This window comes from Pistacia vera, unplaced genomic scaffold (assembly GCF_008641045.1).
Source record: "Pistacia vera cultivar Batoury unplaced genomic scaffold, PisVer_v2 Contig427, whole genome shotgun sequence".
Classification (NCBI taxonomy): domain Eukaryota; kingdom Viridiplantae; phylum Streptophyta; class Magnoliopsida; order Sapindales; family Anacardiaceae; genus Pistacia; species Pistacia vera.
In genome coordinates this window covers 64,460-90,630 of record NW_022196254.1, presented here as the reverse complement: position 1 = coordinate 90,630, position 26,171 = coordinate 64,460, and the positions used below count along the sequence as shown (strand labels likewise).

Here is a 26,171-nt window from a genome sequence, read left to right as displayed (position 1 = left end):
TTACACTGCACACTCCCTCCTACTAAATTTAAATCCCATAAATCGAAAGAGGTCCAGGGAAGGCAACGTAGGGTTTACACAGGTTATAATTGTAGTAAGAAAGCTTGACTTGATTGACATTATAAAATGGTTAGTAAAATACAATAGTACAATAATATTGGGGGGGTCAGATAGAGTGAGACAGCGTATTGGAGGGAATGGGTGAGCGGTTAATTTAAGTCTCTCAAGAGGAGGTAGCTTGACGAAGAAGGGTGCGCAGGTTAAGCGAATCTGCCTTTCTTTCTTTTCTTATTAGGGGGCGTACGTTAAGCCAGAAGCGATAAGAAGAGGGAGAAAAAAAAAAAAAAAAAGAAAAAAAAAACCTTTAAGAGAGAGAACAAGTCATCGTTAATGATCATCGATGTCGAAAGTGAAGCATCTACTAAGAAAACTCCACATCGGCGGCGGGTTAAATGAGCACCAGAGGCTGGGTGAGACGCAGCCCGTGTTAAACCCGAGCCCTAATCCGAGTCCCAACCCGTCTTCATCGACTTCGTCTTCGGGTTCGGGAACAATGGGGAGAATCGGAGCGGTTGAATCGGCGGTTGGTGATCGGACGGAAGGGGAGAGTGGAATTGATTATAATTTCTTGGAAGAGGAGTTTCAGGTACAGTTGGCTTTAGCGATAAGCGCGTCCGATCCAGACGTGAGAGAGGAGGCTGAATCCGCTCAGATCGACACCGCTAAGCGGATGAGCCTCGGTTGCCGGTCGGCTTCGGTTACTGACACTGATGCTCTCGTCGAGTTTCTCTCGCTTCGATATTGGGTATGCTTTTCTTTGGATGTTTTAGTTTAATTCTGTATTGTTGATTAATTAGGTCTGGGACTGTGGATCTTATTGTTGCATTTTTAGTCATTTCCTTTTGGAATGTGCTTCTGAATTAATTTCGTTTTTAGGGTAACTGCCTATGCTTGATTTTATAAGTAGTTTTGTATATAGGGTAAATTTGTATGATTTTAATTTGGTATTTTTAGTCCACTAGCGAGTTATATGGTTATTTCGGATCGTGATTGAATTCCCAAGTTTTAGAGTTATGGTAATGGTTTCTATGCGAATTTGTGGATCTCATTTGTGTGGATGAATTCAATTGGCATACGAGTGTAGTTGAAGCTGTGTATTGGACTATGATTAACTTGCTCAGAGTAACTTTTTGGTAGCATAATGCCATGGTCTTTGTATGGGAAATGTTTGTACCAAGAAAATAATAACCCATTTTGCTGTAGAACGTTTAAATCCCTTGACCTTCTCCTTACGTATGCAAGGAGTTTAAAACCCTACAGGGATATAATATCCCTAGTTGGTTGCTTCGAGCCTGGATTTGAATCTTTGACCTCTTAGTTGAAATATAAGGACTTTTGCTGTGAAGCCCAACCCTTGGCTTTAGCATTATGTCGTTCTTATATTGTTATGGAATTTTGATATTCTATGTTTGGTGTATAACTGAGTATAATTTTCATTTTTGGAAATCCTTACTCTGGTTAATGACGAAGATTTCTTCATATGTATCAATTAATTGTTTTTGCTTATTTGGTTGAATTTTTTTTGTGAAGGTTTTGTTGTGGAGTCCTCATATAAGAAAAGCGTCTTTGCTAAGAAGTCAACAAAGGAAAATAAAATAAAATTCTGAATTTCATTCAATAAGTTATTGTGTTTTATTCATTACGCCAAATTTACCAAATGGTTTTTATATTCCTGTAGCGGAGAGTTTCGAATTTCTAGAGTTGGAATGTTGAAACTTTTGAGACTTGATATTTTAATGTTGATTTTTGTTCTATATCTCCATAGTGATCCAGGGGAGCATTATTCGTAACCCCTTTAAATGTCCTGTTAGCGTGTTTGAATGTGCAGATATATGATATATTATCTATGATAAGAAGGACTTGTACTCAATTTTATGTTTTTCATGTGCAGAGTTATAATGCTGTAAATTATGATGAAAAAATTGTGGATGGATTTTATGACGTATATGGAATTACCTCAAATTCAGTTGCACAAGGGAAGATGCCATTGTTGGTGGATCTCCAAGCGGTATCCCTTTCCGATAACTTTGATTATGAAGTTATTTTCGTAAACCGCTTGGTTGATCCTAAACTTCAAGAGCTTGAGAAAAGAGTGTATAATGTATCACTAGAGTGCCGGCTTCGTGAGCTTGGTCCAGTTTTAAGTGGCTTGATTCAGAAAATTGCAGATATTGTTGTTGAGAGAATGGGTGGTCCAGTTGGTAATGCTGATGAAATGTGTAGAAGGTGGATCTCAAGGCGTACTGAGTTAAGGAATCTTCTGAATACAAACATTCTTCCCCTTGGTTATCTTGATGTTGGACTTTCACGTCACAGGGCCCTACTTTTCAAGGTTTTAACTTTTTTTATTATATATATATATATATATATATATATATTCTCAAAATTAAGCTTAGTCATTAACAATTTTTATTCACCTTCAATTGGTGTCCTCAGTACCTTCATTTTGTTTAAGTTTGTTGGTTATCAGTCTGAATTATTTGCAAAAATGTTCAGTGTTCTTCCCTTTTGTTCAGCTTAATTTGAGAATGTTTCCTGCCCTTTTTAGAAACATTGGTTTAATTTAATAATTAAATTCATGGTGTTACTGCTAGGTGCTAGCTGATAAAATCAGTCTTCCATGTATGTTGGTCAAAGGAAGCTGCTATACTGGCACTGATGATGGAGCTGTGAACTTGATCAGAATTGATAATGGATGGTAATGACTTCAAATTTGCATTCATGAATGTTTCTGATGTATGCCAATATCCTTGATACTGGCTTTTTTTTTTTTCGGGTGTATGTTTGGTTTGTTCTCTTGATTTATATATGTATCATGGTATTATGTTAGATCCAAATGGATTCGAAACATATTTTCAAGTATATTTTGCTAGAATGTTATTTTGGATGTAATTCTACTATTTATCTTGGGTAAGATTTTGTGTAAATGCTTTAAAACTTTTACTACAAAGTAATGGACATTAATTTGAGACTTTTTTCTGTTTCTCTTATATTATAAAGCATGAATCATTGTCGGTTTTCTGTATGTACATTAATTAACCCTTGGTATGTGTTGGCTACAATTGATTTTCTTAGATAGCCACTGTTCTTAAGTTGTTGGATTTATGTTTACCTTTTGTATTATTCTTTTAATTTCTAAAGATGCATGTCTTGTATTATTTGATTTGCTTCTCCCTTCTTTCCTATTTGTATAATCAAGGTTTGTTGCAATACTTTTTGATTTTCTTGGTTTGCTCTGGTGCAGTGAATACATTATTGATCTAATGGGTGCGCCTGGAACCTTAATTCCAGCTGAGGTACCCAGCAATCATCTCCAAAATGCTGGATTAGATGCAAGGGGTTTCCCTGATCATACTGAAACCTCTGGAGTTTCTCAATTGGCGCTTGACAAACAAACTGAAACTCTGGCTGTTTCACCGGTTCTGGATAGTATCCCTGAAGTTGGCAGCTCAATGTCAGAGGATGCTATATATGTAGGTAAGCAGACAAGTAAAGATGACTTACACCTTGCTGATAATAAACAAACCAAGAGATTTGAGCAAGAGTTTGGGAATCTTTTTCCCTCATTACGTAAAATGTGTGACAACTCATCCAGCACTTCTGGAAAACCATGCTCTGCGCAAAAGAAGAAAGTTAAAAATGTTTCCAAATATGTCATTAGTGCGGCAAAGAACCCTGAATTTGCACAGAAATTACATGCTGTTTTGTTAGAAAGTGGTGCATCGCCTCCTCCAGATTTGTTTATGGATATTAACCCACAGGATCCAGGTGAAGGGAAGGTGCTCCATCTAGCGAACGGGAAAATTGTAGATAATTATGCTCTTTGCCATTCAGATAATTTTTTGTCAAGCCGTGAAAGACTTTTATCCTCAGTTGGAGTAGAATCATCTAATGATCTAGATTATGATAATAAACAGAAACAGCAAACTGAGTGGTTTGCTGAACACCAAATAGAACAGGAACCTAATGTCATTAAATCAGAACTTTCTTTGTCCTCTGTTACCACAAGTGATGGATTTGTTCTTGTTGGCGATAGAGCTAATGAACTATTACCAACCGATCCTACAGGTGTAGATACTGCTCATGTTAACCCCTGTGGAGTTGGTGCTAGAGCTTTGCATGAGAAACAAACTCATGGATCTCCCTTGCCCCCTGCAACTGAGTTTTGTCAAAGACACCCTGAAAATGCCTTGGTCAGTGATAATAGAGTGATGGAAAGGATTTTCGATTACCCTGATTTGCGTACAGAATCTACTGTAGAGTCAATCGAAATGACCAATGGTGGCCTGCCTATTACTTGCAATGGTCGCAGTGACAAGATTAACCCATTGTTGATGGAGGTTGCAGAATGGGAAATTCTGTGGGAGGATCTTCAGATTGGTGAACGCATTGGGATTGGTAAGTTTTCATTCTGTCAATAATTTTATTTAGACGGCAATCTTATGGTAATATACACAACATTTCATCTTTTTTGCTAAGGATAGTCTTGTATCTTTTTATTTTTTTTTTAAATAACTTCAGGTAGTGCATGTCGTGATACTGTTTTGAAATGCATGTCTCACTGTCACATATTAGGATGTCTTCATATCATTTTATTGTAAATTAAAATAAAGTAATAAAGTAAGAATGGTTTGGATTTATAAAGTGAATAAAATGAATTCAATTGATGAAACCACTCTTTTCTTTTGGTAAACCTACCTGTCTAAACTTGTGTTAGCCTTTTGGCACTATTGTGACACTACCAATACCTTGGATTTGCCTTAGGAGGTGCCTACACGACTGTTCAGAGTCTTGATTATCTATCCAAACAGATTGGACAGGCCTTCTGGATAATTGCATTTTTGGTTTACGTTCATCTATGGTTAAGGGTCAGAAGTCTTATTTTCATAGTACAATATTGGAACTTATCCCCATTTATTTGGGTTAAACATGCATGTTTGAGCATGTGTATATATATGAGGTGAGATATGGTGCTTGCTTTGGCTTGGCATGGCTGTTCAGATTTTGTCTCAACTGACATGTTAATATGCAGGTTCATATGGTGAGGTCTACCGTGCAGATTGGAATGGCACTGTAAGTTATTTTTTGTTTCATCCTTTATTCTATGGTATTAATTTTTGGGACTTCTAGCAACAGCATTGTTCATAATATCACATGAACTCCTTAACGACTGCAATGATCGTGATTTATGCAAAATTTTGGGATGTTATTAGACTTCCAATGTGGTAATATTCACCATCTTTCTTTTGCAAAATGTGACCTTCTGCATGAAATAAATTGTTGCGATCATTTTAAATGTGTGGCAAGTTGAAAATCTTTCAGCTGCATGGGCGACTCTTCCATAATATCTACCAAAGTAATATTTTCTATTGAATTATTATCTATTAATTGGAGACAGCATGTATGTAACTTGTTCAGTCTTAAGAAATACTTGGATGTTGAATTTCACTGGTTATTTCATTTTAGCTGTTTGTTGGTCCATGTTGATCTTAAAAAGCAGTTTTGCTTGACAGGAAGTTGCTGTGAAGAAGTTCTTGGATCAAGATTTCTCTGGTGATGCATTGATGCAGTTTAAATGTGAAGTAAGCACTAGATATCAACTTGTTATCATTATGTTTTTCTTTCGTGAGCCAAACAATTGATAATCATTTTCTTAAATTGAATCCCTTTTTTTTTTTTTTTTTCTGGCTTTCTGCAGGTTGATATCATGTTGAGGTTGAGACATCCTAATGTTGTCCTTTTTATGGGAGCTGTTACTCACCCTCCACATTTCTCAATACTGACAGAGTTCCTTCCTAGGTTAATTTTTTTTTTTAACATTTTGGTTTCTGTTTCAATAATTGATGAATTAAGCTCCATTATATATATATATATATATATATATATCTTAGGTCAAGCTATTGTAAGACAAATTTTTATCCATTAATTTAATGCACTCCAATGGTTTAAAAGTTGCTGACTTGGCATATATATATATAAGAAACTTGCATCATCATTTAGTACCATTATTTTTCAGTACCATTTACCTTCTTGTGCCTTCATGGTATCAAGAATTCAATGAGCATTATAAACTATCGTCATTGTTTTCTTGGGATTTTAGATGAATCCCAAAGAAAGTAAATAAAATGCACCCATTTAAGCTTGTCATATGCATGTTTTGCATGTGCGCATTTTAAGTGCAGGCATTTTCTTTTGTTAGCAGTAGATGATAAACCCGAACCCCAGCCACTGCTGTAGATGCATTTTACCACTGTGCATTTATATAGTTTGTGCTTTATATGAAAAGCTGTAACCGTGTCTGTTCTAATGCTTGAGAGAGTTTTCTTCCCATTTGTTTGATAAATATAGTTTGCCTGTTATGTTATATCATCTTGAGGTTTCTTCAAATTTTAAAAAATGGATGGTTCTTTATCCTGTAAATTAACAATTTTTTTCTTGTTCCCTTTTTAATTTTAATTTGTACGCAGAGGGAGTTTATATAGGCTACTGCATCGTCCCAACCAACTACTTGATGAAAAGAGGCGAACGCGAATGGCTTTCGATGTGGTATAAGTTGGAAAATTTTATTTCTTTTTAGTTCCTCAATATGGTTCAGATCTTCCCGCTCTCCCCTGCTCCCTTTGTGTATTTCCTTTTTGAGTAAAAGCTTCTTTATTCTTTGCAGGCCAAGGGAATGAATTACTTGCACACAAGCCATCCTACTATAGTGCACNCTGCCTATTACTTGCAATGGTCGCAGTGACAAGATTAACCCATTGTTGATGGAGGTTGCAGAATGGGAAATTCTGTGGGAGGATCTTCAGATTGGTGAACGCATTGGGATTGGTAAGTTTTCATTCTGTCAATAATTTTATTTAGACGGCAATCTTATGGTAATATACACAACATTTCATCTTTTTTGATAAGGATAGTCTTGTATCTTTTTATTTTTTTTTTAAATAACTTCAGGTAGTGCATGTCGTGATACTGTTTTGAAATGCATGTCTCACTGTCACATATTAGGATGTCTTTATATCATTTTATTGTAAATTAAAATAAAGTAAGAAAGTAAGAATGGTTTGGATTTATAAAGTGAATAAAATGAATTCAATTGATGAAACCACTCTTTTCTTTTGGTAAACCTACCTGTCTAAACTTGTGTTAGCCTTTTGGCACTATTGTGGCACTACCAATACCTTGGATTTGCCTTAGGAGGTGCCTAGACGACTGTTCAGAGTCTTGATTATCTATCCAAACAGATTGGACAGGCCTTCTGGATAATTGTATTTTTGGTTTATGTTCATCTATGGTTAAGGGTCAGAAGTCTTATTTTCATGGTACAATATTGGATCTTATCCCATTTATTGGGGTTAAACATGCATGTTTGAGCGTGTATATATATATGAGGTAAGATATGGTGCTTGCTTTGGCTTGGCATGGCTGTTCAGATTTTGTCTCAACTGACATGTTAATATGCAGGTTCATATGGTGAGGTCTACCGTGCAGATTGGAATGGCACTGTAAGTTATTTTTTGTTTCATCCTTTATTCTATGGTATTAATTGTTGGGACTTCTAGCAACAGCATTGTTCATAATATCACATGAACTCCTTAACGACTGCAATGATCGTGATTTATGCAAAATTTTGGGATGTTATTAGACTTCCAATGTGGTAATATTCACCATCTTTCTTTTGCAAAATGTGACCTTCTGCATGAAATAAATTGTTGCGATCATTTTAAATGTGTGGCAAGTTGAAAATCTTTCAGCTGCATGGGCGACTCTTCCATAATATCTGCCAAAGTAATATTTTCTATTGAATTATTATCTATTAATTGGAGACAGCATGTATGTAACTTGTTCAGTCTTAAGAAATACTTGGATGTTGAATTTCACTGGTTATTTCATTTTAGCTGTTTGTTGGTCCATGTTGATCTTAAAAAGCAGTTTTGCTTGACAGGAAGTTGCTGTGAAGAAGTTCTTGGATCAAGATTTCTCTGGTGATGCATTGATGCAGTTTAAATGTGAAGTAAGCACTAGATATCAACTTGTTATCATTATGTTTTTCTTTCGTGAGCCAAACAATTGATAATCATTTTCTTAAATTGAATCCCTTTTTTTTTTTTTTTTTCTGGCTTTCTGCAGGTTGATATCATGTTGAGGTTGAGACATCCTAATGTTGTCCTTTTTATGGGAGCTGTTACTCACCCTCCACATTTCTCAATACTGACAGAGTTCCTTCCTAGGTTAATTTTTTTTTTTAACATTTTGGTTTCTGTTTCAATAATTGATGAATTAAGCTCCATTATATATATATATATATATATATATATCTTAGGTCAAGCTATTGTAAGACAAATTTTTATCCATTAATTTAATGCACTCCAATGGTTTAAAAGTTGCTGACTTGGCATATATATATATAAGAAACTTGCATCATCATTTAGTACCATTATTTTTCAGTACCATTTACCTTCTTGTGCCTTCATGGTATCAAGAATTCAATGAGCATTATAAACTATCGTCATTGTTTTCTTGGGATTTTAGATGAATCCCAAAGAAAGTAAATAAAATGCACCCATTTAAGCTTGTCATATGCATGTTTTGCATGTGCGCATTTTAAGTGCAGGCATTTTCTTTTGTTAGCAGTAGATGATAAACCCGAACCCCAGCCACTGCTGTAGATGCATTTTACCACTGTGCATTTATATAGTTTGTGCTTTATATGAAAAACTGTAACCGTGTTTGTTCTAATGCTTGAGAGAGTTTTCTTCCCATTTGTTTGATAAATATAGTTTGCCTGTTATGTTATATCATCTTGAGGTTTCTTCAAATTTTAAAAAATGGATGGTTCTTTATCCTGTAAATTAACAATTGTTTTCTTGTTCCCTTTTTAATTTTAATTTGTACGCAGAGGGAGTTTATATAGGCTACTGCATCGTCCCAACCAACTACTTGATGAAAAGAGGCGAACGCGAATGGCTTTCGATGTGGTATAAGTTGGAAAATTTTATTTCTTTTTAGTTCCTCAATATGGTTCAGATCTTCCAGCTCTCCCCTGCTCCCTTTGTGTATTTCCTTTTTGAGTAAAAGCTTCTTTATTCTTTGCAGGCCAAGGGAATGAATTACTTGCACACAAGCCATCCTACTATAGTGCACCGAGACTTAAAATCTCCAAATCTTCTTGTCGATAAGAACTGGGTTGTAAAGGTTTAAAAATAAACTTTTGGCATTCCAACTTTGCCTTATTATGCGTACTGTGTCATTTAGATATTTTACAGACTATCTTATTGTTTGGTGATTGAAAATCAATTTAGTTGTTTTAAATCTTGTTTTTCTTCTATCTGTAGGTCTGTGACTTTGGATTGTCACGCACGAAGCACCACACTTTTCTATCTTCAAAATCTACGGCTGGAACGGTAACTCTTTGAACAAATGATATGTGTCTACTTTTGGTAGTCTCATGTTATTTTCTTAGCACAATAATAAAGAACCATCTTGTTTATGTAAACACATGGCATTGAGAATTTGCTGTTGCACTGCAGCCGGAATGGATGGCGCCAGAAGTTTTACGGAATGAACGAGCCAATGAAAAGTGAGTGAATTCAATAAATTTGTATAATCTGCCTCAATTCAGGGGTTTTGACACATTATCTGGAATGTAGTTGGTTACGCTTATGCAACCAAATTGGCTGGCTTGCAGATGTGATGTGTACAGTTTTGGTGTGATATTGTGGGAGCTGGCTACCTTGCGAATTCCCTGGAAAGGTTTGAACCCAATGCAGGTGGTTGGAGCTGTTGGTTTCCAAAATAGACGTCTTGAAATCCCAGAGGACGTTGATCCAGTAGTTGCTCAGATAATATGTGATTGTTGGCAAACGTAAGTTGTAGAATTTCATATTATTTTTCCTTGCCTATCAGATTACTGTCATGTTTTGCATTAATCGTTAGGGTTTATGAACCTCATGCTATCGTGGTAGCATCTAAAAGGAATAAAAAATCTCTGTAATTTTAATTTTTTATCTATGAAAACCCACTGAGACATGAGATTAAAAGTAAATGTAGATTTCTTGATTTTTGGGTAGCAGAGTTTAGCAAGTTACTCGCAATCGTAAATATAATGATAATAATCCTTTCTGTTTTAATGATTTTTTAATTTACAGCTGGCTTTTTTCATTTCAATAACTGGTTTTCTGTTTGTTTAATATGCTTTTGCAGGGAGCCACATTTACGGCCGTCTTTTTCAGAGCTAATGGCCCGTCTGAGACGCCTGCAACGTCTGTGTGTGGATAGATCAAACTCTACAGATGAATTGTGAGAGATGAAGAGTCATTTGGTGTAATAAAATACCTGAAAGAGGTTGTATCTTGGCTCGAAGAGCAAGAGCAGCTAGAAGTTTTTTCATTTGATATATATAAAGAAAGTTAGGAGAATACCGGAGAGGGAAGTGTTGGTTCAATCAAAGTGGGGGCTCAACACAACCCATTCAGGAATGAATGGAGATCCTCCGTGTCAAGCAACTGTATAAGAGCAGTGGAGGATACATCGAAAGGTTCCGCCATTATTAGCATAAACTGCAAATAGGTAGCATCACTCAATCTAAATGTAAAAGTTTCAAAAGAAAATTTTAAAAAAGTGGAAAGAAAGAAAAATAATTTTTTTTTTTTTTTTTTTTTTAAATTTTCAAATACTCGTATCTGTGGGGGTCTTGTTTGGGTAAGCAATCCCAACTCCGGAATTGTAAACATACGATCTCTGCAAGTTGTGAAAACAAAAAAAAGAAGAAAAAAATTTGTCCGCATTTGATATGTTTCTGTATTCGTTTTTTAATTGGGGTTGAATTGAAAACTTTTAATTGTTTTAAGAAATTATTGTTACTTTTCAGTCCCTGCTGTGCTGAGTGGTGGCTGCATTTTGATGAGCAAATTGATTAATAGAAATTCCCAGAACCTTTAACTTAAACTCGTACTATTAAAATTTATGAAGGTATTGGTCAGAATTTTAAACTATAACGTTATGAGTAGTGATGTTAATTTTGTGAAATTTGGTGGTAAGTGTAGTATTACCCATTATTTATCTCCGGTCAACAACTTTTTTTTTTTTTTTGGTTGGTGCGTTATTTAGTTTGTGGCAATTACCCAGCAAAAAAAAAAATCTTTTGAAAACTGGAATTTGGATAAAGTGATGGAAAATTGATTGAGGAACAGGAAGTCGAGGCATGGCAATCCTCCTCCACGCTTCACCAAAACCCTTCTCCCTTTACCGTCCCATCTCCTTACCAAAACCAACTCTACACCGCTTCAAATATATAATTCCCAAAACCCCCTTTTCATCTTCGTCTACAGTTAGGAGCAGAAAAGGCGGCAACATCCCGCCCCTACCTGAAACAGAGTGTCCTGTTCCAGCAGATCAGCAGCCCATAAACGAGTACCAAGATCTTTCAACATCCTTCCCTTTTTCATGGGCTTCGGGTGACTTGGTTGAGTTCTGCTCTCGCTTGTTCGTTACTGGCGCCTCTTTTTCTCTTTTTGTTGCTCTTCCGGTCGCCTGGTTCGGTACTGTGGGGGCTGACTCAGAGCCTTTGAAGAGAATTTTTGGGGCTGTTTCAAGTGGGATTCTTGTGGTAACTCTTGCTGTTGTTAGGATGTATCTGGGTTGGGCCTACGTGGGAAATAGGTTGCTAAGTGCAACTGTTGAATATGAAGAGACTGGGTGGTACGATGGTCAGGTCTGTGATGTCTCAATTTACCTCCTTTTTTTTTTTTTTGTTAATTTAGCTTGGAATTAAGATGCAAATGCTTTTATGGATAATTTGCAATATTCAAGATGTGACATTTTTCCCCCGCAGATATGGGTGAAGACTGCTGAAGTTTTGGCTCGTGACCGGCTTCTAGGTTCATTTTCAGTAAGTAGTCAACAGTCTACGCGTTTGGTTATGTATTAGATTGGCATTTGGTGGAAATCATTTTGGTAATCATTGTGAACCAAGTTGATAATCATTGCGTTATTTTCCTCTCGCCATTATGAAATGAATTTGTGGGGAAATTGGAAATTTATGACTTTTGCTTACTCTGGGGCCAAAATGAAACACAGAGAATATTTTTATGACTTTATGTCTTGCTCAACCTCCAATACGATCTGACTAGATGAGCACTGTCTCAAATAACTAGTGGAAATGTGTTTCTTGATTTGTCAGCATCTATGACATATTTCAACTTAAATATTAGCGGCTTCTTGTCATGGACTGAGATAGGGCTGGATTGATTGGATTCTGAATGTTCTTGGGCATGCTGGTTGCTTAATGGCATTTGAAATATTATATTGTGTACATCTAAAATGGCGTGGAGATTTAATCCCTTTTAGGCAATGACAAATAGTAAACAAATTTTTCTCTGTGTGTTCAGTTGGCTGTTAAAGTTAAAACTCTCAGATAAATGTAAAGAACCCTCATGTCTAAGAACTCATCATTTGGTTGTTTCTTTGTAATTCTGAAAACTTTTGATGTGTACTGATTTTCACAATTTTAGGGATAGCAGATAATAGTTTGCGTTTGCATTAGACAAGAAACCTCATCCTAGAAAAATTCATATTACAAACTAATCAAAGAGCCTTGTCTTATGTTACTCCTGCAGGTGAAGCCTGTGCTGAGCAGATTGAAGTATACTCTGGTAACACTTGGAGCGTCACTATTTGTTTGTGCTCTTCTTCTCATGAATTTGGAGGGAGGTCAAAAGGGATCCTACTTAGCACCTACAGAATCTGGGGGCAGAGCCATTCCCGGTGTTTATAACGATGATTCTGCAAGATCGTTTGAGCCAGATGCATTCTGTGGTGAACGGTGAATCAAATCTTTCGTGATGGTTAGTCATTAAGAAAGCACTATTTTGTACAGTCCAGTATATACATTCAACACCGTGTTTCATATACCTTCTATGTACAGTTCTGTCTATTGCTCTACCAAAAATATATTTATAATAGCCCTTCGTTGGTTTTCATCATCAGAGGCAAAACTGACCAGCATTTTGTTGTTGATGTGACAATCACAAAAAGAATAATTCTTTCAAATCTGAAGTAGAGGTTGAGAAATTTAGAGCAACATCAACGAAACGGTATAGTAGTGATGGGCTGATGGCCTTTTTAGGGTCAAATGCAGACACATTATGGTTGCTTGGTGCATTGTGGTAATGGCGGTGGACCAGCTGACAAAGTTTCTCTTCTGTATAAAGATGAAAAGGGGAAAAAAAATTGTGATACATTGAATGTGAAGATGGACGGTTGAACTAAAACTCTTAACCTTTCTTGGACAAAGGGAGTAATGTATTTGTCTCTAAATTCAATAAAAAACAAAATGGAATGGGCTGATGGCCTTTTTTAGGGTCAAATGCAGACACATTATAGTAGTGTAAAGGACTAGTCTTGTAATTTGGGTGAGTCAGTCTGACCATGGAATAACGTGTCATTTGCCTAAAGTCAAGACAGGGAAACTTGAAAATTTTGGTGATTTTATATTGAAAAATCAGAATGTGAATGAAGTCCAGTGGTGGTTTACCTGAAACAACGTCATCTCTTGCAGGTTCATACTTCATATATGTCCAGGTTCTTGAATACCAATCAGGATAGTTTGATTTTATCTTTCGGTGGGAGGCTGAAAATGTAAATTAATCACACTATATATTGCCCACTCGGCTCCTGGTTTTAGACTTGTAATTTATGCCTTGCAATTAGTAGAAATCAAAATCTAAAATGGCTATTACAATAGAATAATTCTAGGTTCCTAATAACTTTTTTAATGTGATAGTAGTTCGTAAATAGGTAGACAGACTCATAACAAGTAGGTAAAACCCATTTAGAAACTAGTCAATTATGAGTTACTACCTTTAAAAGAAAAAGTTACGATATTAGATTGTAATAATATTACCCTATTGTAAAATTTAAATACACGGGACAATTTTCTTAAGAGTAAACAACATGTTCCCAATTAAGGTTAGCGAAATGGCAAGTTTCCACCCAGGTTTCGTAAATTCTGGATTCCCAACCTTAAATAACAGAAAATCGTTTAATTAACAGGGTAAAGTGATCATTTGCATCCATTAAATCTAAAATGGAAATAAAAATTTCAAAATAACCCATCACATCTCAATGGTAAAGTGGCTGGGCGGTGGCTACGGGTGAGGAATTTTGTCAAACAGGTGGTGAGCGGGTTGGCAGTGGGAAGGTTGGAAATGATGAGAAGTCGCCGGCGACCAGGTAATTACACACAACAGCAATCAAATATCAACAACAATCAATAGGCTATAAATAAAAGAGCACTTCATCTTCATTAGAGCACCAAATCAAAAGAGGAGAAATCATTCCGTCTTCAATTCACCAATAAAAAATGGCTCCATTGCAGCAATGGTAGTGGCAACAGGAGTCGAAAAGAAGAATAACAACAACATTAAAGAAACAGAAGAAGAAGATCTAAAGAAGAGAAACGAAGAGCTCGACAGAGAGTCGAAGAAAAGCCGAGAAAGAGAAGAACAAACGAGAGTTGAGCTTCAGAAAGTCTGGAACGGCTGCGTTTGGCGGAGGAAGCTGAAGAAATGCTATGTTCACAGCTCGGTGAACTTGAAGCAGAGGCCATCAATCTGGCCCCAAAGCAAATGAATTAACTGATTAATCACATCAATTAAAGTGTTGATCGCTTCAATATTAAGATCTTCGATCGTTTGCAAGTTTCATATTAAATAAATTAACCAGCAGAGCTGGCTGCTTTCTGTTTCTGTAGAGTTTTGATGAAGATTGCTTTGTCCAGTAGTTAATAATTGTTATGAGCCAGCTCTCAAAGGCTAACCAAAATCATAAAACTGCCATTACTGTATAATTTTATTTATTACTCTCATTTTGTTAGGAGTTTCTGAATCCCGAAGAAAAAACAAAAGAAACTTCTCTGGAGCTTACGAAGGGTTGGTAATGGACGGGTGGAGATATGGACGGTGAGAAGGTCGAAGAAGAAGAAGAAGAAGACGTTATTGAAATAAATTTAAAAGTTAGATGATTATTTTGTAAGAGGAATTTATTGAAAGTAAGGTGATTATTTTTTCCGAGGATTTAACGGTGAAAATCTGGAATTTATGAAACCAGGGGCGAAACTTGCTACTTAACTAAACCTTGGGTGGGATAATGTTATTTACTCTTTTGTTAATTTACAGGGTTTCTCTGCTGTAACGTGTATAGTTGGTAATTGGTAGCGACCGACCCCGTGGGCATGGCATGGCACATAGTTAGCAAAGTGTCAACAAAAGAGAGTGCCACCTAACCTTATTGTTTGATAGATACATTGAACGTCATTTACCTTTTCACCCTTTCTCATTTTGACTGCATTTGTAACCACAACTTTCATAGTAGGGGACTAGGGAGGGGACCCACCAAATCTGAATTATACAAAAACAAATATTTAAAATTTCTAATAAAGAATAAACAAAAGAAAATAGGTATAACATTTATTATGTATAATACTTGGTTTTCAGTCGATTCATTTAACCTGGCTACTTTCTAACTAACCCTTTAACTTTACAATCAGGTTAGGCATGAGATCTACATTACATCAAACACTTTTTTAGGTAAATTATTTTATCATAAAGTTATTAAACATAATCTTTTACTTAGATAAATACAAATATAAGGATCTTATCTTTGGAAATATTATTATTTTTTTTAAAACAAAAAAAAAGCATATTGTAACTCATTCTAAGAATATTCAATTAATTTGAAAGAAAAGTAAGGTGAGGTGAGGTACATACATGAGGGTCCCACTAGTGAACTGAAAATCTTTAAATCAGGGTCTGGTTCATGCACCTTCCCACTTTCCCATCTTCTTCTTCGAAATCCAATTTCCAAAACAAAATATTTTTCTCTATAAAAATAAAAATAATTACAAGTTTGATTTTTGTCACCATATAATCAAAGCGGTTTCTGCCACCATGAATGCACAACAACAAAAAACAATTACACAACCACAAACGTTTCTTCTTATTCTCCTCCTTCTTCTTCTTCCATACAGACCTTCCATTCAACTTGTTTTCTTTGATTCTGCTTCTTTGCTCAGGTCAGTTTACTAACAAATCATCACTTTCTTTTTATTCAAACGCATTGCATTTACTTTAGAGTTTAGATCTTGTTGTTCTTCAATGTGTAATGTGAAGGAAAATCATTTTGGTTTTGTTTGGTTCCTGAGAAAACGATCTAAATTAAATCCAAAATATGAAACTTGAAGACTCCTTTATTTTTATTTTTCATTTTTTATCTATTTCAGCTTATTATTTATGAACTGGGTGGATTGCCTAATTTTTGCGAGAAACCATCTGATTATTCAATGAAGGTCTTGTGAAAGCTTCAACGATAACTGGAAATAGATATTAAGATTTCTACTTAATGAGCAATTGTTAATGTTTTCCTTGATTCGTTTGAAGCTGAAAATGGAAGATTTTCTGGGAACTATTCTCCATTGAAACAAACATTATTTGTTTATTTATTTTAAATAAGAAAATATCTGCATTTTTGGAATCTTGGATTATGACTTTTCTATTAGACTCTCCGTGACGAGGCTAAAGATCATAGATGGTTTTTAGTCTCTGAATGTAGAAGATGTAGTTGTTCAGTATGTCCTGCGTGAAAGCAAGGGGAATTTTGCACCTCATATGTTTAGTAAGTTACATTCTTTATGTAATGTCCGTCTTTGAGGCTTCAATTTTTGATGGGATGTTGAGGATGAACTTTGTTTAAGATACGTTGAGTGATTTGATTTAAGCTGAAGTAGCTAAGAATTTGAGAGGTTTTAACCTACACTTACTCCAAGATAGAGCTAGATGGCAATAAGGGTTCTTGAAGCATCATATTCCATAGAAGGGAACAGTTTCTTTTCTTTGCTCTTTTTCCACTTCTAGATCAAAATGATCTGATTTAGAATTTTTTTTTTTTTTTTTTTTTTGGCATCATAAATCAAGTTTCGTAAATATCTTAGATCTTGGTGTTATCTGAAAAGGTCCTAGTTTAAGATGTTACAGTATTATTTGGACTTTCGCCGGCTGCACTTGCCGAAATCTTATTAGATTCATTAAGAGAACTTTCTCCAATGGGAAGAATGCATTTGGACTGCAATTCGTCATAAAATGTTTGGCTTAACTAGAAAGGGTCAGTTTGAATGTAACCATTGTAGTGCCATCTATTCAACATGCTAGAAATGCATACTAAAAGTCGAATCTTGTTGGCAAATGGCAATATAGATGCTGTATATATTCATAGCTTGAAGTCACTTGATATAACAGAGTAAAACATAGACTTAGAAGTATGGTCATACTCTGAAACGCTGTAGTATAACTTTGGTACCCTTATGATTTGGTGATTTTATTGTTCAGATATCTGATGGATTTGGGTGCATAGATTGTGTCGTGTCTCATGTCCATTGGAATACTGAAAGGCTTAATGAGTTTACTAAAGACAAGCTCTTCTCAGCATTGTTCTAAAACACTGCTTGTGTTCTCTGTAGTTCTTGTCATTCAAGTATGAATGAGGATCAGCATATTTAGAATGTTGTGCCTTCAGTTCTCAAGTGTTTGGTTCCAATATATGTCTAAAATGGGTAATTTCGTTGAAAAATAACTTAGGAAAAAAAATAATAAACAAAAAGGCAATGTCTAAAATGGCTTATATGGTTGTTTTACTAGTTTGAATGCGACCATGCAATCTGCCGTTAAGAAATGCTTGCAGGTTAGAAGATGGAAATTCTTGATTTCATGGATTTTTTTGTTGATACTCTGTAATTGGGATCTAGGCAATGTCTTCAATTTTTTAAGTGCACCCTTTTGATTATTTTTTTTACTAGAAGGTCCTTATATACTGTGTTTCTTGCAGAATAAGACTTCTATTTTTATGAGACAATTGTATCCCTTATCGGAAACAAGCTCATTATGTCTGAGGGAGTAGTTTGACATAGTGGTACTGCATCACAGTAAATTTCAAAAGGTCATATAAATTGCAAAAGGTCATATGCCAAGGGGAGTGGGAGGACTTTCTACAACAAATATAAAAGCAGCTTATGATGTTGAACTGATGAGTAGTTCTACATCTAGAATTCAGCACGAGCTGTGGCCACTTGAAGAGATTAATCCAAAGGCCGCTAGGTTTCCATGTTGTTTAGTTTGGACTCCGCTCCCAGTTGTTTCGTGGCTGGCACCTTTCATGGGGCATGTTGGTATTTGCAGGGAGGATGGAATTATTTTGGATTTTTCAGGTTCCAACTTTGTGAATGCTGATGATTTTGCTTTTGGTGCTGTGGCCAGATATCTTCAGCTTGATCGGAATCAGGTAGAGATTTATTAATAGCGCGGCTCCCAAACTAAGCTGTTCATTGTGTATTATTGTTCTCTCTCGCACTCAATTAAACTCAAAAGATGCACCACAATCATCATCATCAACAGTTGGGAAGTAATGCTCTTACAGTCATCTATTTCTGCTTATGAGCAATTCATTAATAATTATGTTTCTCATTAATGTGATTTCACCATTAATGTCGAAACTCAGATAACTTTTTCCCATCTTAATTCTTAATATTCATCATTGCTTTATGAAAGAGATGATTATGACTACCTAAAACTGCCAGCCGGTCTACTGACTATGTTGTGGAATTTGAAATGTGAAACAGTGTTGCTTTCCCCCAAATCTGGCTGCGCACGCATGCAATCATGGTTATCAGCACACAGAATTTGGAACAGCAATCACATGGGATGATGCTCTACAGTCAAGTGTGCGACAATTTGAGCACAAAACTTACAACCTATTTACATGCAACTGCCACTCCTTCGTTGCTAATTGTCTGAACAGGCTTTGTTACGGTGGATCAATGGGTTGGAACATGATAAATGTGGCAGCTTTAATACTGTTTAAGGGGCAGTGGGTTAACAGCATGTCAATTATACGGTCATTTCTTCCATTCGTGGTGGTGCTCTGCATAGGCGTATTGATGGTGGGCTGGCCGTTCTTGATTGGGCTGTTCTCATTTTCTTTCCTCCTTTTAGGGTGGTTTGTATTTGGTACCTATTGCGTCACAGGACTGATAGAGTGCTAGTGCTTGGTCCTTGCGTTATTAATGTTTTGTAAAGGAAGCAAAGATGGTACAGATTAATGTTTTCTTCTGAAAATTATGTTCATAGTACATGCTAAAGAGATGCAGCAAGTTTTCTGCGGAGAGCTTTGCTGATGTTACAGTATAAAGTCTACTCCGCATCAAGGAACTGAACTAATTGTAGATCTGTTTTAGAACAGAAACTGAACGTTTGGTTTAAATCTTTTTGCTTTAATCTTGGTTCTGGTTGGCATTTTGATTTGTATCCCTTACAGCATCTATTGAGTCTGACTGGAAACCCCACCATATTTTTCATTTTTTCTGGCGGAATTTGATTTTAATGCTATAGGACTGAAAATAACAACAAACGTGCTATAAATCATCAATGCAGATATGAAGCCATTTGCCTCCGAGTGACAGCAGCTATTCAGTCATACGCTTATGTATACACGAGTAAGCTAAACTATTCAGCTGGTAGCCTTTTGACCTTTCCTCAAAATTAACAGAATCGAATTCATAATGCCCATTTCTATCAAATTTCATCGGATGATAGATTATTAGATTTAAATCAAAAACTGCAACAACGTCACTGACATTAGTTGGCCCTCGTCACTATGGGCAAATGAGACTAAAAGTCTTTATACCAAGATCGGTTTTGCAAAACGAAATCAAGATTAAAAATACAAATAATTGTATCAGCAGGAACTGCACAACTCTTTGTTTATCTTTCATTGCCGCATCTAAAAGTTGGAAACCATTCCAGAGTAGATTTCCCATCTTATGCTCCATACTTGGGGGCCTTCCAGAGCTTAAATGCTACCTCATACAGAAATCTATCAGCGGGTATTACGAGATTACCACCATGCTGCATTGGAAAGGAAATTAATTTAAAATACTAACAGTAATAAAGCACCTTTTAGTAAAACCAACAGATTAGAATCCTCCATTTGCTATAATGAATTCACATCCTGGACAAACTAACCAAGGAAACAGAACTATTCTTTTCTAGTTTTAATTCAACACTTGCATAAACATGCATGAGAAGATAGGAGAAGTCCTTAGGGATCAAACTAGCCCTTTTCTGACAGGCAAGACACTAATCCCATAACAAGTTCAGCATATTATGATGGATGATTCAAAGAACTCATGAAAAAGTAAGAATGGCACAGAATGGCACTAATCTGTATAATATTACAAATCATTTAACTTTAGAAATCATTGGCAAATAGTAATGTTACAAAGAGCATATGAAATTTGTACTTCAAATAATTGTTAATTAAACAGAATGTTATGAATTTTTAATAATTTAAAAAAAGCAAGCTCAATATAACATTTTATAATCTAAATGTATACCTCTTTAAAATCTTTAAAAGAAAATTTCTCTGCCATATCTTTGCGGGTCACAGCATACTGCCACTGAGCGATTAACATTGGGCAATGGTGCCTGTTGATCACAAATCAGCCAAAGTCATTGGGACATGTAAATGTGATACAAGAATAGACAACATTATTTCCTACCTAACATCATTCCGGGGATTTTCTCCTTTCATGGTGTAACTTTGATGAGGGATGAGCTTCGAAAGAAAAGAGTTTTTTTCATCAGTAGAAATCAAAACTGACAGATCAGAATCATCAGCTTCTGAGACACACCCATAGCTCATAAGAACAGATAAGTGCAAACGGGAACCAACTTCAGATCCAGGTTGAGCTATTTGCATAATACCACCAACCAAAGAATTAATATATTCCACATCATTGGCAACAGCCTTCTGTTTCTCATGAACCATCTTTTCACCAGCCCCAATGTGCAGAAACACTAAATCATACTGGCATGCCTCCACCATCTTCCCATCTTGAAATCCAAGCAACTTTAGCATCTCACTGGCCAAAACGTCTATTGATAATTCAGCCAGGGAGTCGTTGGTTCCACATAACTCATTTAATTGCAATGTAGTAAAGCCAAGTTTCCCACCAAAAGATTTCATCCTTGAATTGTCTGTGATTAAAGCAGCTCTCATTCCCATGAACCTGTATTGCAATAAAGAAGCATGTTGACCAATATTAGCCTAAACCTCTTGCCAACAAAAACCAAGACTTCAAGCAAAAACTGGAAGTAATGTCACCTGTCGGATAAAGTTGGAATTACAGATTTTTCCTGGCATTCTAGTTCACTAGTATGTCCAATCTGAAAAAGCCAGGAATGAGAACTATAAGATGTACATTATAAGAAATTAAGGTTTCCAATCACTAAAAGTAAAGAGAATTTCACCATATTAAGGTAAGCTTGGCATGCATCAAGCAGCACTGCAAACTCTCTAACACTTCGCTCATCCTCGCTTTCTGCAATCTAAATCCAAGTAAATCCCAACAATCATAGATGTAACAACTTTGAATTGTAGGCTGGAATCGGTTACAATGAATGTCAAAATAGTCATAATAGAATCAATGAGTTTCAATCTAATGCTGCTTTAATAGATCAAATACAAATAAGCCGTTAGGAAAAAAAAAAAAAAAAACAAGCCCAATTACAACAAATCGAAATAAACTACTATGATTTATCATTCATTAACACCAATAGTAAGTTTATCTGAGCTAGCTCGATATATTTGAGCAGGTACTTTGGTTAAATCATAAAATTCGGTGTATTATTATTTTTTTTCCTTATTTTACTTTTGATCCCACATGCAGTTGGAAAAGTAAAACAATTGAAAGAACAGGGGAATTGTAGGTGCGATATTAAAATTTAATAAAAATAAATAAAAAAAGGTAAAAGCAAACCTGAGGGAGGTGCATTAGGGAGGGTCAAGAAGCCACAGGAAGCTTTAGATGCAAAAGAGTGGAGATGGGTGTGCGATGAGTGTACGAAACGGGGCAACCCGTCACCGTACAACACCAGAGCTTTGCTTGGCTTGTCCGCCATTCAGAGCAGCAAGAGTGAAGAGAGAATCGTCCTTGGTATTTGGGTGGGATTAAATTTATATTGATTTTTTTTTTATTTTAATCATCGGGTGTCCGGACAGAACTACTCTTGTCTTGCAATTATTCACTAGATTAAAGCTTAAGTAACCATCGTACTAACATATTTAAACTAGATAAAAGCTTAATAACTATCATATTAATATATTCAAATAATACACTTATCCACCACTACCACTCCACATCAATGGTAGCTAATTATATTTGATTTTGATATTTTTATTTCTATATTATTTACAACCTCTCTCTAAAAAAAATCTTAAAAAATAGTTTTCATTTTATGATGAGTTTGAACTGATTGATTATTTTATTTGAGTCGACTATCGTTAAGCAAGCAACCCACGGCTGTTTGATTAGGTAGTGAATTATTATAAATTTCAAAAACGTAAAAGTTAAGTGGTTGACAACATATTAGAATTTTATTTTGATAGTTTAATATAACCAGATTATGAGCATCCAAATTCATGACATTATATTATATAGGGAACATGTAGAAGATCAAATTTGGAAATTGAGTTGTTGGTGCAATGAAACAATCAAAACCCTCAATTCTGAATTTCTCCAAAGTGGACAGTATTAAGGTTCCTTGACAATCCTTCAACATTCAGAAAAATCTTCACTCCCACGGCCTCAGGTGAGTTAGATTACCAGGAAAAACAATTTACAATAGTATCTAATACAAAACACAGTCATTAAAAAAATCGAGTTTTCTACTCTCTATACAATGCTTTGGATTAAAGCAACTCAGCTCATTTTAAAACTGTACGCTATGCCTGTAGCTGAGAGGTCGATAAGAACATCCCCACTGTTCTACTTTCGTTTGTATGAAATCAGGGCATGCTGCCTTGTCAAAACCCAATACACATGAATTGTCTAGCAGGATCAAAGCCTCCTTGAAGCAAAATGGCAGAAAATCCATAACATACAATGCAGCTTCTTATGTACTAAATCACCAAGGTTGAAAGCATCTTGGATTTTCAGTCTTCAACCTCAGTATTGAAAACAAAACTGGGAAATATCGTCGTGACATCCCTGGAAGATGATAATAATTAAAATAAGCATAATAATCAGCTTTGCAAGGAACGACAAACAATTAGGGAGCATAGGATAAAAAACGACCAAATTCCAACGAGGAGCAACTCACATACTTTAGATAAGGAAGAGTCATGTTCTTCAAAAGGGATGGATTACGAATCACAAATTCCTTCCATTCATCTTTATTGATTCTACCATCCTTGTCAGTATCAGCATCAGCAAATGTCTGCAGGGTCAGCAGGGTTGCTATGGGTATCAAAATGCCCAAGAAAGTGACTCAAGTAAGGAAGTTAAAATGAATAGCTTACTTTGTCAATGATCGATTCAACAAGGTCATCTGACAATTTTATTTCGGATTCATTCAAAATGGCAACTACCATCTGCTTAACCTGAAAACATTCTTCAAACACATTAGCTAAAAAGCCAACAAGTGCCCTGAAACATCAGTTATCAGCAGTTTTCAGAATTCAACTACTGACAAACAGTTACTCACTTCCTCCCGCTCAATAAACCCTGTTTGTCTCAGATCATATAGCCTAAACGCAACTGCAAACAAAACAAAAAAAAAGTCTGAAGATTAACATTTCTTGAGCTAAATGTTGGTTGTATATGATTCCAAATTTTTTTCTCTACAAATCTTACAATCAATTTTCTCTTCCATTGGGGCATAGGGATGAAAGATGCTGAGTGTGTGAACAAATTCCTCAAATTCAATGACACCATTTTTCTTTTCATCAAAAAGATCGAAAACCTACAAAAACAAATGCAGCAGTTGTATACATGTATTGATGTGTAAGACTAAAGAAAAACTTTTGTTTTTAGCAAACTTCTATTATTTGGTTCAGAACCATATGAAGTTTGCTAACAAATTTGTGGACTTGATTTTGGTACATCAAACTTGTGAAACTTTAATTTTGGTATATCAAACTTCCACTTTGACTGCACTGAACAAATGAAAAAGATTCAGTCAGGCAAGTCACGCCCACACCCTATAACAATTGTTCAAAAGCTAGATCAGTTGTTCACCTGCCCTTTCTATCATAGTTTATTCCAGTACAGCATCAAGTCAAAGCAATAACCATACCATGATAAAATTCTAAGAGATGGTTCCAATGTGATTACCCGATCCAGAAAAAGATTCTCGCCTTGTGGAGTATGGAAGAGTGCCAACTGGAGCTCTTCCTACAAGTTAACAATCGTAAACAATAATCACATCAATATGCAAGAAACAAATTACTATTTGCAAAAAGAATCAAACAAAAACACTGATGCATACCCAAAATGAAAGAGGATGCCTTTAATAGACACAAGTGAGAATGACTACAAGACACCTTTTATGTGCCAGTTCAGTGTTAAAATCCTTTAATTTCTTTTCTATTTTCAACAGCTCTTACATCATCATCATCCAGACCAAGATTTTAGGGACAAGTTCTTGAAACCAGTATTGCACCTATGACCCAAGAATCACATGCAAGACATTCAGTTTTATATTTTTGTTTTCTCCACTTGATAAACACATGAAACACTGAGATAGAACCAATTATATGATTCTAACACAAAGAATTGAAACGGTTCTCTATCAATCTCAACATTAAGTCAAATTCCATCAAGTTACCATCAATCGTATCCACAACTTGGATGAAAAATCTCTACAATGAACAGTGTTTTTGCCTTTCACTCATCATCTTGGTAGGCCAACAGATTCAACTAAGCACCTAGCATAACTTGCCAAAAGCAACAACCGTTCTTAAAGTCAATTTTTCTAACTCAAAATATTACTGCACACTCACCATGGGGAGAATAACACAAGAAGCATGAGATGCTTGCTCAGCCTTATCTAGAGTCATGCAAAAGTGTAGGATTTGGGTATAAGACATTAGAAAATAAATAAATAATAACCAAATCCTAAAGTAGTTTTTCAACATAAGAATTACTTCTGAAAAGGAAACCCGAGACCACATTTGTCACAAAATTCTCAGATATTGAAATCCTTCAATGCCTTGCTTCAAATATAACTGAGTGTCGCCGAATTCTTATAGTTCTGCTTTCGTTAAATATATCAACTGAGAAGTAGTGAATGATTCAGAAGCTATTAAAACACAAGATCCTACTGTAAAACCAATGTCAATATGCCAGGTCCTGTAATGTCAATTCAAAGTCCAAATGTCATATAGGTTCTTAACTAATCAACGACCTGGACACCAAGAAAATATTACACCATAGCTTCTAGACTGCAGATTTTAAGGCAAGAAACTTAGATTTTCAATTTACCTTGTGAATCAACCCATCTTTGATAATCGAACAACTCAAACCATCATAAAGCTCATGCAAAGCCTCCACTTCGTTAACAGTAACTGCATGAGCAAAAGCACCAGCATTCAAATCCCAGTCGCGAACTAAAGAAAAAAATCACTTGCAGACAATAATTTTCCAAAACCTTTCCAGAAGATATTAGTCTCTTCTTTATGTCAATATGCTTAGACCTTAGTTTTTTAATAAAAACTTGGAAGAAAGCAATCAAAAACTAATGAATTTCAAAAAGTCAAATTTAAAAACCCAGTTGTTATAAGAAGCAAAAACATAGTGTTAAATTTTGTAATTTCTCAAGTACCAAACACATTAAAAGATAAAAATTGAAAAGCAGAAGCAAAGGTAGAGGAGAAAATTACATCGAGATTCATTAGCGAGTCGAGCCAGATCTCTGATGGCTAAGCGGCATTTCTTGGGTGGTTGCCGATTCTCGCAACTGCCAACGATAGAGATTACTAGAACCTCTATGATGGCTATGAACGGTATACAAGCTGTACAGATCCGTTCAGCTATTGATAAAGAGCTGGACCTCTGGTCAAACAAACCAATAAAAAATTAAGCATCAAATAACAATTCCCAAGCAGTTTGAAGAAATTGACATAAACAAGAGATTTGATACATTATTATGGAAGAAAGCTCTTATAAAAGAGCTGTTATTGTTGGAGTCCATGGAAGCAAGCGAAAAGACATGAGAGCTTGTTTACGTCTC

General features: G+C 35.6%; 5 protein-coding genes across 11 annotated transcripts; 3 read left to right on the top strand and 2 right to left on the bottom strand.

The window, feature by feature from the left end:
- The first annotated feature begins 341 nt into the window (after window positions 1-341).
- LOC116143230 (probable serine/threonine-protein kinase SIS8) lies at window positions 342-10,840 on the top strand. Of its 3 annotated transcripts, XM_031428681.1 has the most exons (15): window positions 342-805; window positions 1,952-2,392; window positions 2,655-2,758; window positions 3,305-3,537; window positions 4,129-4,365; window positions 6,793-6,885; window positions 7,519-7,559; window positions 8,000-8,068; window positions 8,185-8,285; window positions 8,954-9,032; window positions 9,151-9,249; window positions 9,390-9,458; window positions 9,585-9,634; window positions 9,743-9,919; window positions 10,258-10,840. In XM_031428681.1, exons 1-15 carry the CDS (start codon window positions 401-403, stop codon window positions 10,355-10,357), a joined length of 2,298 nt encoding a protein of 765 aa, XP_031284541.1. In that variant the 5' UTR covers window positions 342-400; the 3' UTR covers window positions 10,358-10,840. The 3 variants fall into 3 exon arrangements, with proteins under 3 accessions (XP_031284541.1, XP_031284540.1, XP_031284542.1); XM_031428680.1 differs by having other exon boundaries at window positions 3,305-4,365; XM_031428682.1 differs by lacking the exons at window positions 6,793-6,885; window positions 7,519-7,559; window positions 8,000-8,068; window positions 8,185-8,285; window positions 8,954-9,032 and adding exons at window positions 5,093-5,133; window positions 5,574-5,642; window positions 5,759-5,859; window positions 6,528-6,606 and having other exon boundaries at window positions 3,305-4,458.
- Window positions 10,841-10,977: 137 nt separating this feature from the next.
- Window positions 10,978-13,752, top strand: LOC116143231 (uncharacterized protein ycf36). The gene is made up of 3 exons (XM_031428683.1): window positions 10,978-11,767; window positions 11,888-11,944; window positions 12,672-13,752. The coding sequence occupies exons 1-3, from the start codon at window positions 11,258-11,260 to the stop codon at window positions 12,879-12,881; spliced, it is 777 nt and encodes a 258-aa protein (XP_031284543.1). The 5' UTR covers window positions 10,978-11,257; the 3' UTR covers window positions 12,882-13,752.
- Window positions 13,753-16,055: 2,303 nt separating this feature from the next.
- On the top strand, window positions 16,056-19,397 carry LOC116143276 (protein REVERSION-TO-ETHYLENE SENSITIVITY1). Of its 3 annotated transcripts, XM_031428735.1 has the most exons (4): window positions 16,057-16,126; window positions 16,334-16,725; window positions 17,932-18,384; window positions 18,722-19,397. In XM_031428735.1, exons 3-4 carry the CDS (start codon window positions 18,067-18,069, stop codon window positions 19,142-19,144), a joined length of 741 nt encoding a protein of 246 aa, XP_031284595.1. In that variant the 5' UTR covers window positions 16,057-16,126; window positions 16,334-16,725; window positions 17,932-18,066; the 3' UTR covers window positions 19,145-19,397. The 3 variants fall into 3 exon arrangements, with proteins under 3 accessions (XP_031284596.1, XP_031284595.1, XP_031284597.1); XM_031428736.1 differs by lacking the exon at window positions 16,334-16,725 and having other exon boundaries at window positions 16,056-16,126; XM_031428737.1 differs by lacking the exons at window positions 16,057-16,126; window positions 16,334-16,725 and having other exon boundaries at window positions 16,744-18,384.
- A 257-nt stretch (window positions 19,398-19,654) lies between these two features.
- LOC116143217 lies at window positions 19,655-22,197 on the bottom strand. 2 transcript variants are annotated; one of them, XM_031428659.1, is made up of 6 exons: window positions 21,920-22,197; window positions 21,411-21,481; window positions 21,265-21,326; window positions 20,660-21,169; window positions 20,495-20,585; window positions 19,655-20,006 (listed from the first exon to the last, which is right to left on the bottom strand). In XM_031428659.1, exons 1-6 carry the CDS (start codon window positions 22,059-22,061, stop codon window positions 19,920-19,922), a joined length of 963 nt encoding a protein of 320 aa, XP_031284519.1. In that variant the 5' UTR covers window positions 22,062-22,197; the 3' UTR covers window positions 19,655-19,919. The 2 variants fall into 2 exon arrangements, with proteins under 2 accessions (XP_031284519.1, XP_031284520.1); XM_031428660.1 differs by having other exon boundaries at window positions 21,411-21,488; window positions 21,920-22,092.
- Window positions 22,198-22,720: 523 nt separating this feature from the next.
- On the bottom strand, window positions 22,721-26,171 carry LOC116143218 (calcineurin B-like protein 10). 2 transcript variants are annotated; one of them, XM_031428661.1, is made up of 9 exons: window positions 26,082-26,171; window positions 25,822-25,993; window positions 25,424-25,506; window positions 24,275-24,334; window positions 23,795-23,903; window positions 23,646-23,698; window positions 23,461-23,541; window positions 23,266-23,378; window positions 22,721-23,149 (listed from the first exon to the last, which is right to left on the bottom strand). In XM_031428661.1, exons 1-9 carry the CDS (start codon window positions 26,130-26,132, stop codon window positions 23,095-23,097), a joined length of 777 nt encoding a protein of 258 aa, XP_031284521.1. In that variant the 5' UTR covers window positions 26,133-26,171; the 3' UTR covers window positions 22,721-23,094. The 2 variants fall into 2 exon arrangements, 1 of the variants encoding a protein (XP_031284521.1); XR_004130097.1 differs by lacking the exon at window positions 22,721-23,149 and having other exon boundaries at window positions 23,461-23,552.

What these genes read in the sequence shown, in the direction of transcription:
- LOC116143218 (XM_031428661.1), bottom strand. Translation starts at nt 26,132, where the DNA reads ATGGACTCCAACAATAACAGCTCTTTTATAAGAGCTTTCTTCCATAAT. An exon ending in AGAATCTTTTTCTGGATCGG is followed by an intron (nt 23,904 to 24,274) that starts GTAATCACATTG and finishes TTGTTTTTGTAG; the next exon opens with GTTTTCGATCTTTTTGATGA. An exon ending in ATGACTCTTCCTTATCTAAA is followed by an intron (nt 23,150 to 23,265) that starts GTATGTGAGTTG and finishes ATCATCTTCCAG; the next exon opens with GGATGTCACGACGATATTTC.
- LOC116143230 (XM_031428680.1), top strand. Translation starts at nt 401, where the DNA reads ATGTCGAAAGTGAAGCATCTACTAAGAAAACTCCACATCGGCGGCGGG. An exon ending in ACAGGGCCCTACTTTTCAAG is followed by an intron (nt 2,393 to 2,654) that starts GTTTTAACTTTT and finishes TGTTACTGCTAG; the next exon opens with GTGCTAGCTGATAAAATCAG. An exon ending in ATCAGAATTGATAATGGATG is followed by an intron (nt 2,759 to 3,304) that starts GTAATGACTTCA and finishes GCTCTGGTGCAG; the next exon opens with TGAATACATTATTGATCTAA.
- LOC116143276 (XM_031428736.1), top strand. Translation starts at nt 18,067, where the DNA reads ATGCCAAGGGGAGTGGGAGGACTTTCTACAACAAATATAAAAGCAGCT. An exon ending in TTCAGCTTGATCGGAATCAG is followed by an intron (nt 18,385 to 18,721) that starts GTAGAGATTTAT and finishes AATGTGAAACAG; the next exon opens with TGTTGCTTTCCCCCAAATCT.
- LOC116143231 (XM_031428683.1), top strand. Translation starts at nt 11,258, where the DNA reads ATGGCAATCCTCCTCCACGCTTCACCAAAACCCTTCTCCCTTTACCGT. An exon ending in CTGGGTGGTACGATGGTCAG is followed by an intron (nt 11,768 to 11,887) that starts GTCTGTGATGTC and finishes TTTCCCCCGCAG; the next exon opens with ATATGGGTGAAGACTGCTGA. An exon ending in GGCTTCTAGGTTCATTTTCA is followed by an intron (nt 11,945 to 12,671) that starts GTAAGTAGTCAA and finishes TTACTCCTGCAG; the next exon opens with GTGAAGCCTGTGCTGAGCAG.
- LOC116143217 (XM_031428659.1), bottom strand. Translation starts at nt 22,061, where the DNA reads ATGGCGGACAAGCCAAGCAAAGCTCTGGTGTTGTACGGTGACGGGTTG. An exon ending in CCCTAATGCACCTCCCTCAG is followed by an intron (nt 21,482 to 21,919) that starts GTTTGCTTTTAC and finishes TTTAGATTGCAG; the next exon opens with AAAGCGAGGATGAGCGAAGT. An exon ending in CTTTTAAAGATTTTAAAGAG is followed by an intron (nt 20,007 to 20,494) that starts GTATACATTTAG and finishes TTTCCAATGCAG; the next exon opens with CATGGTGGTAATCTCGTAAT.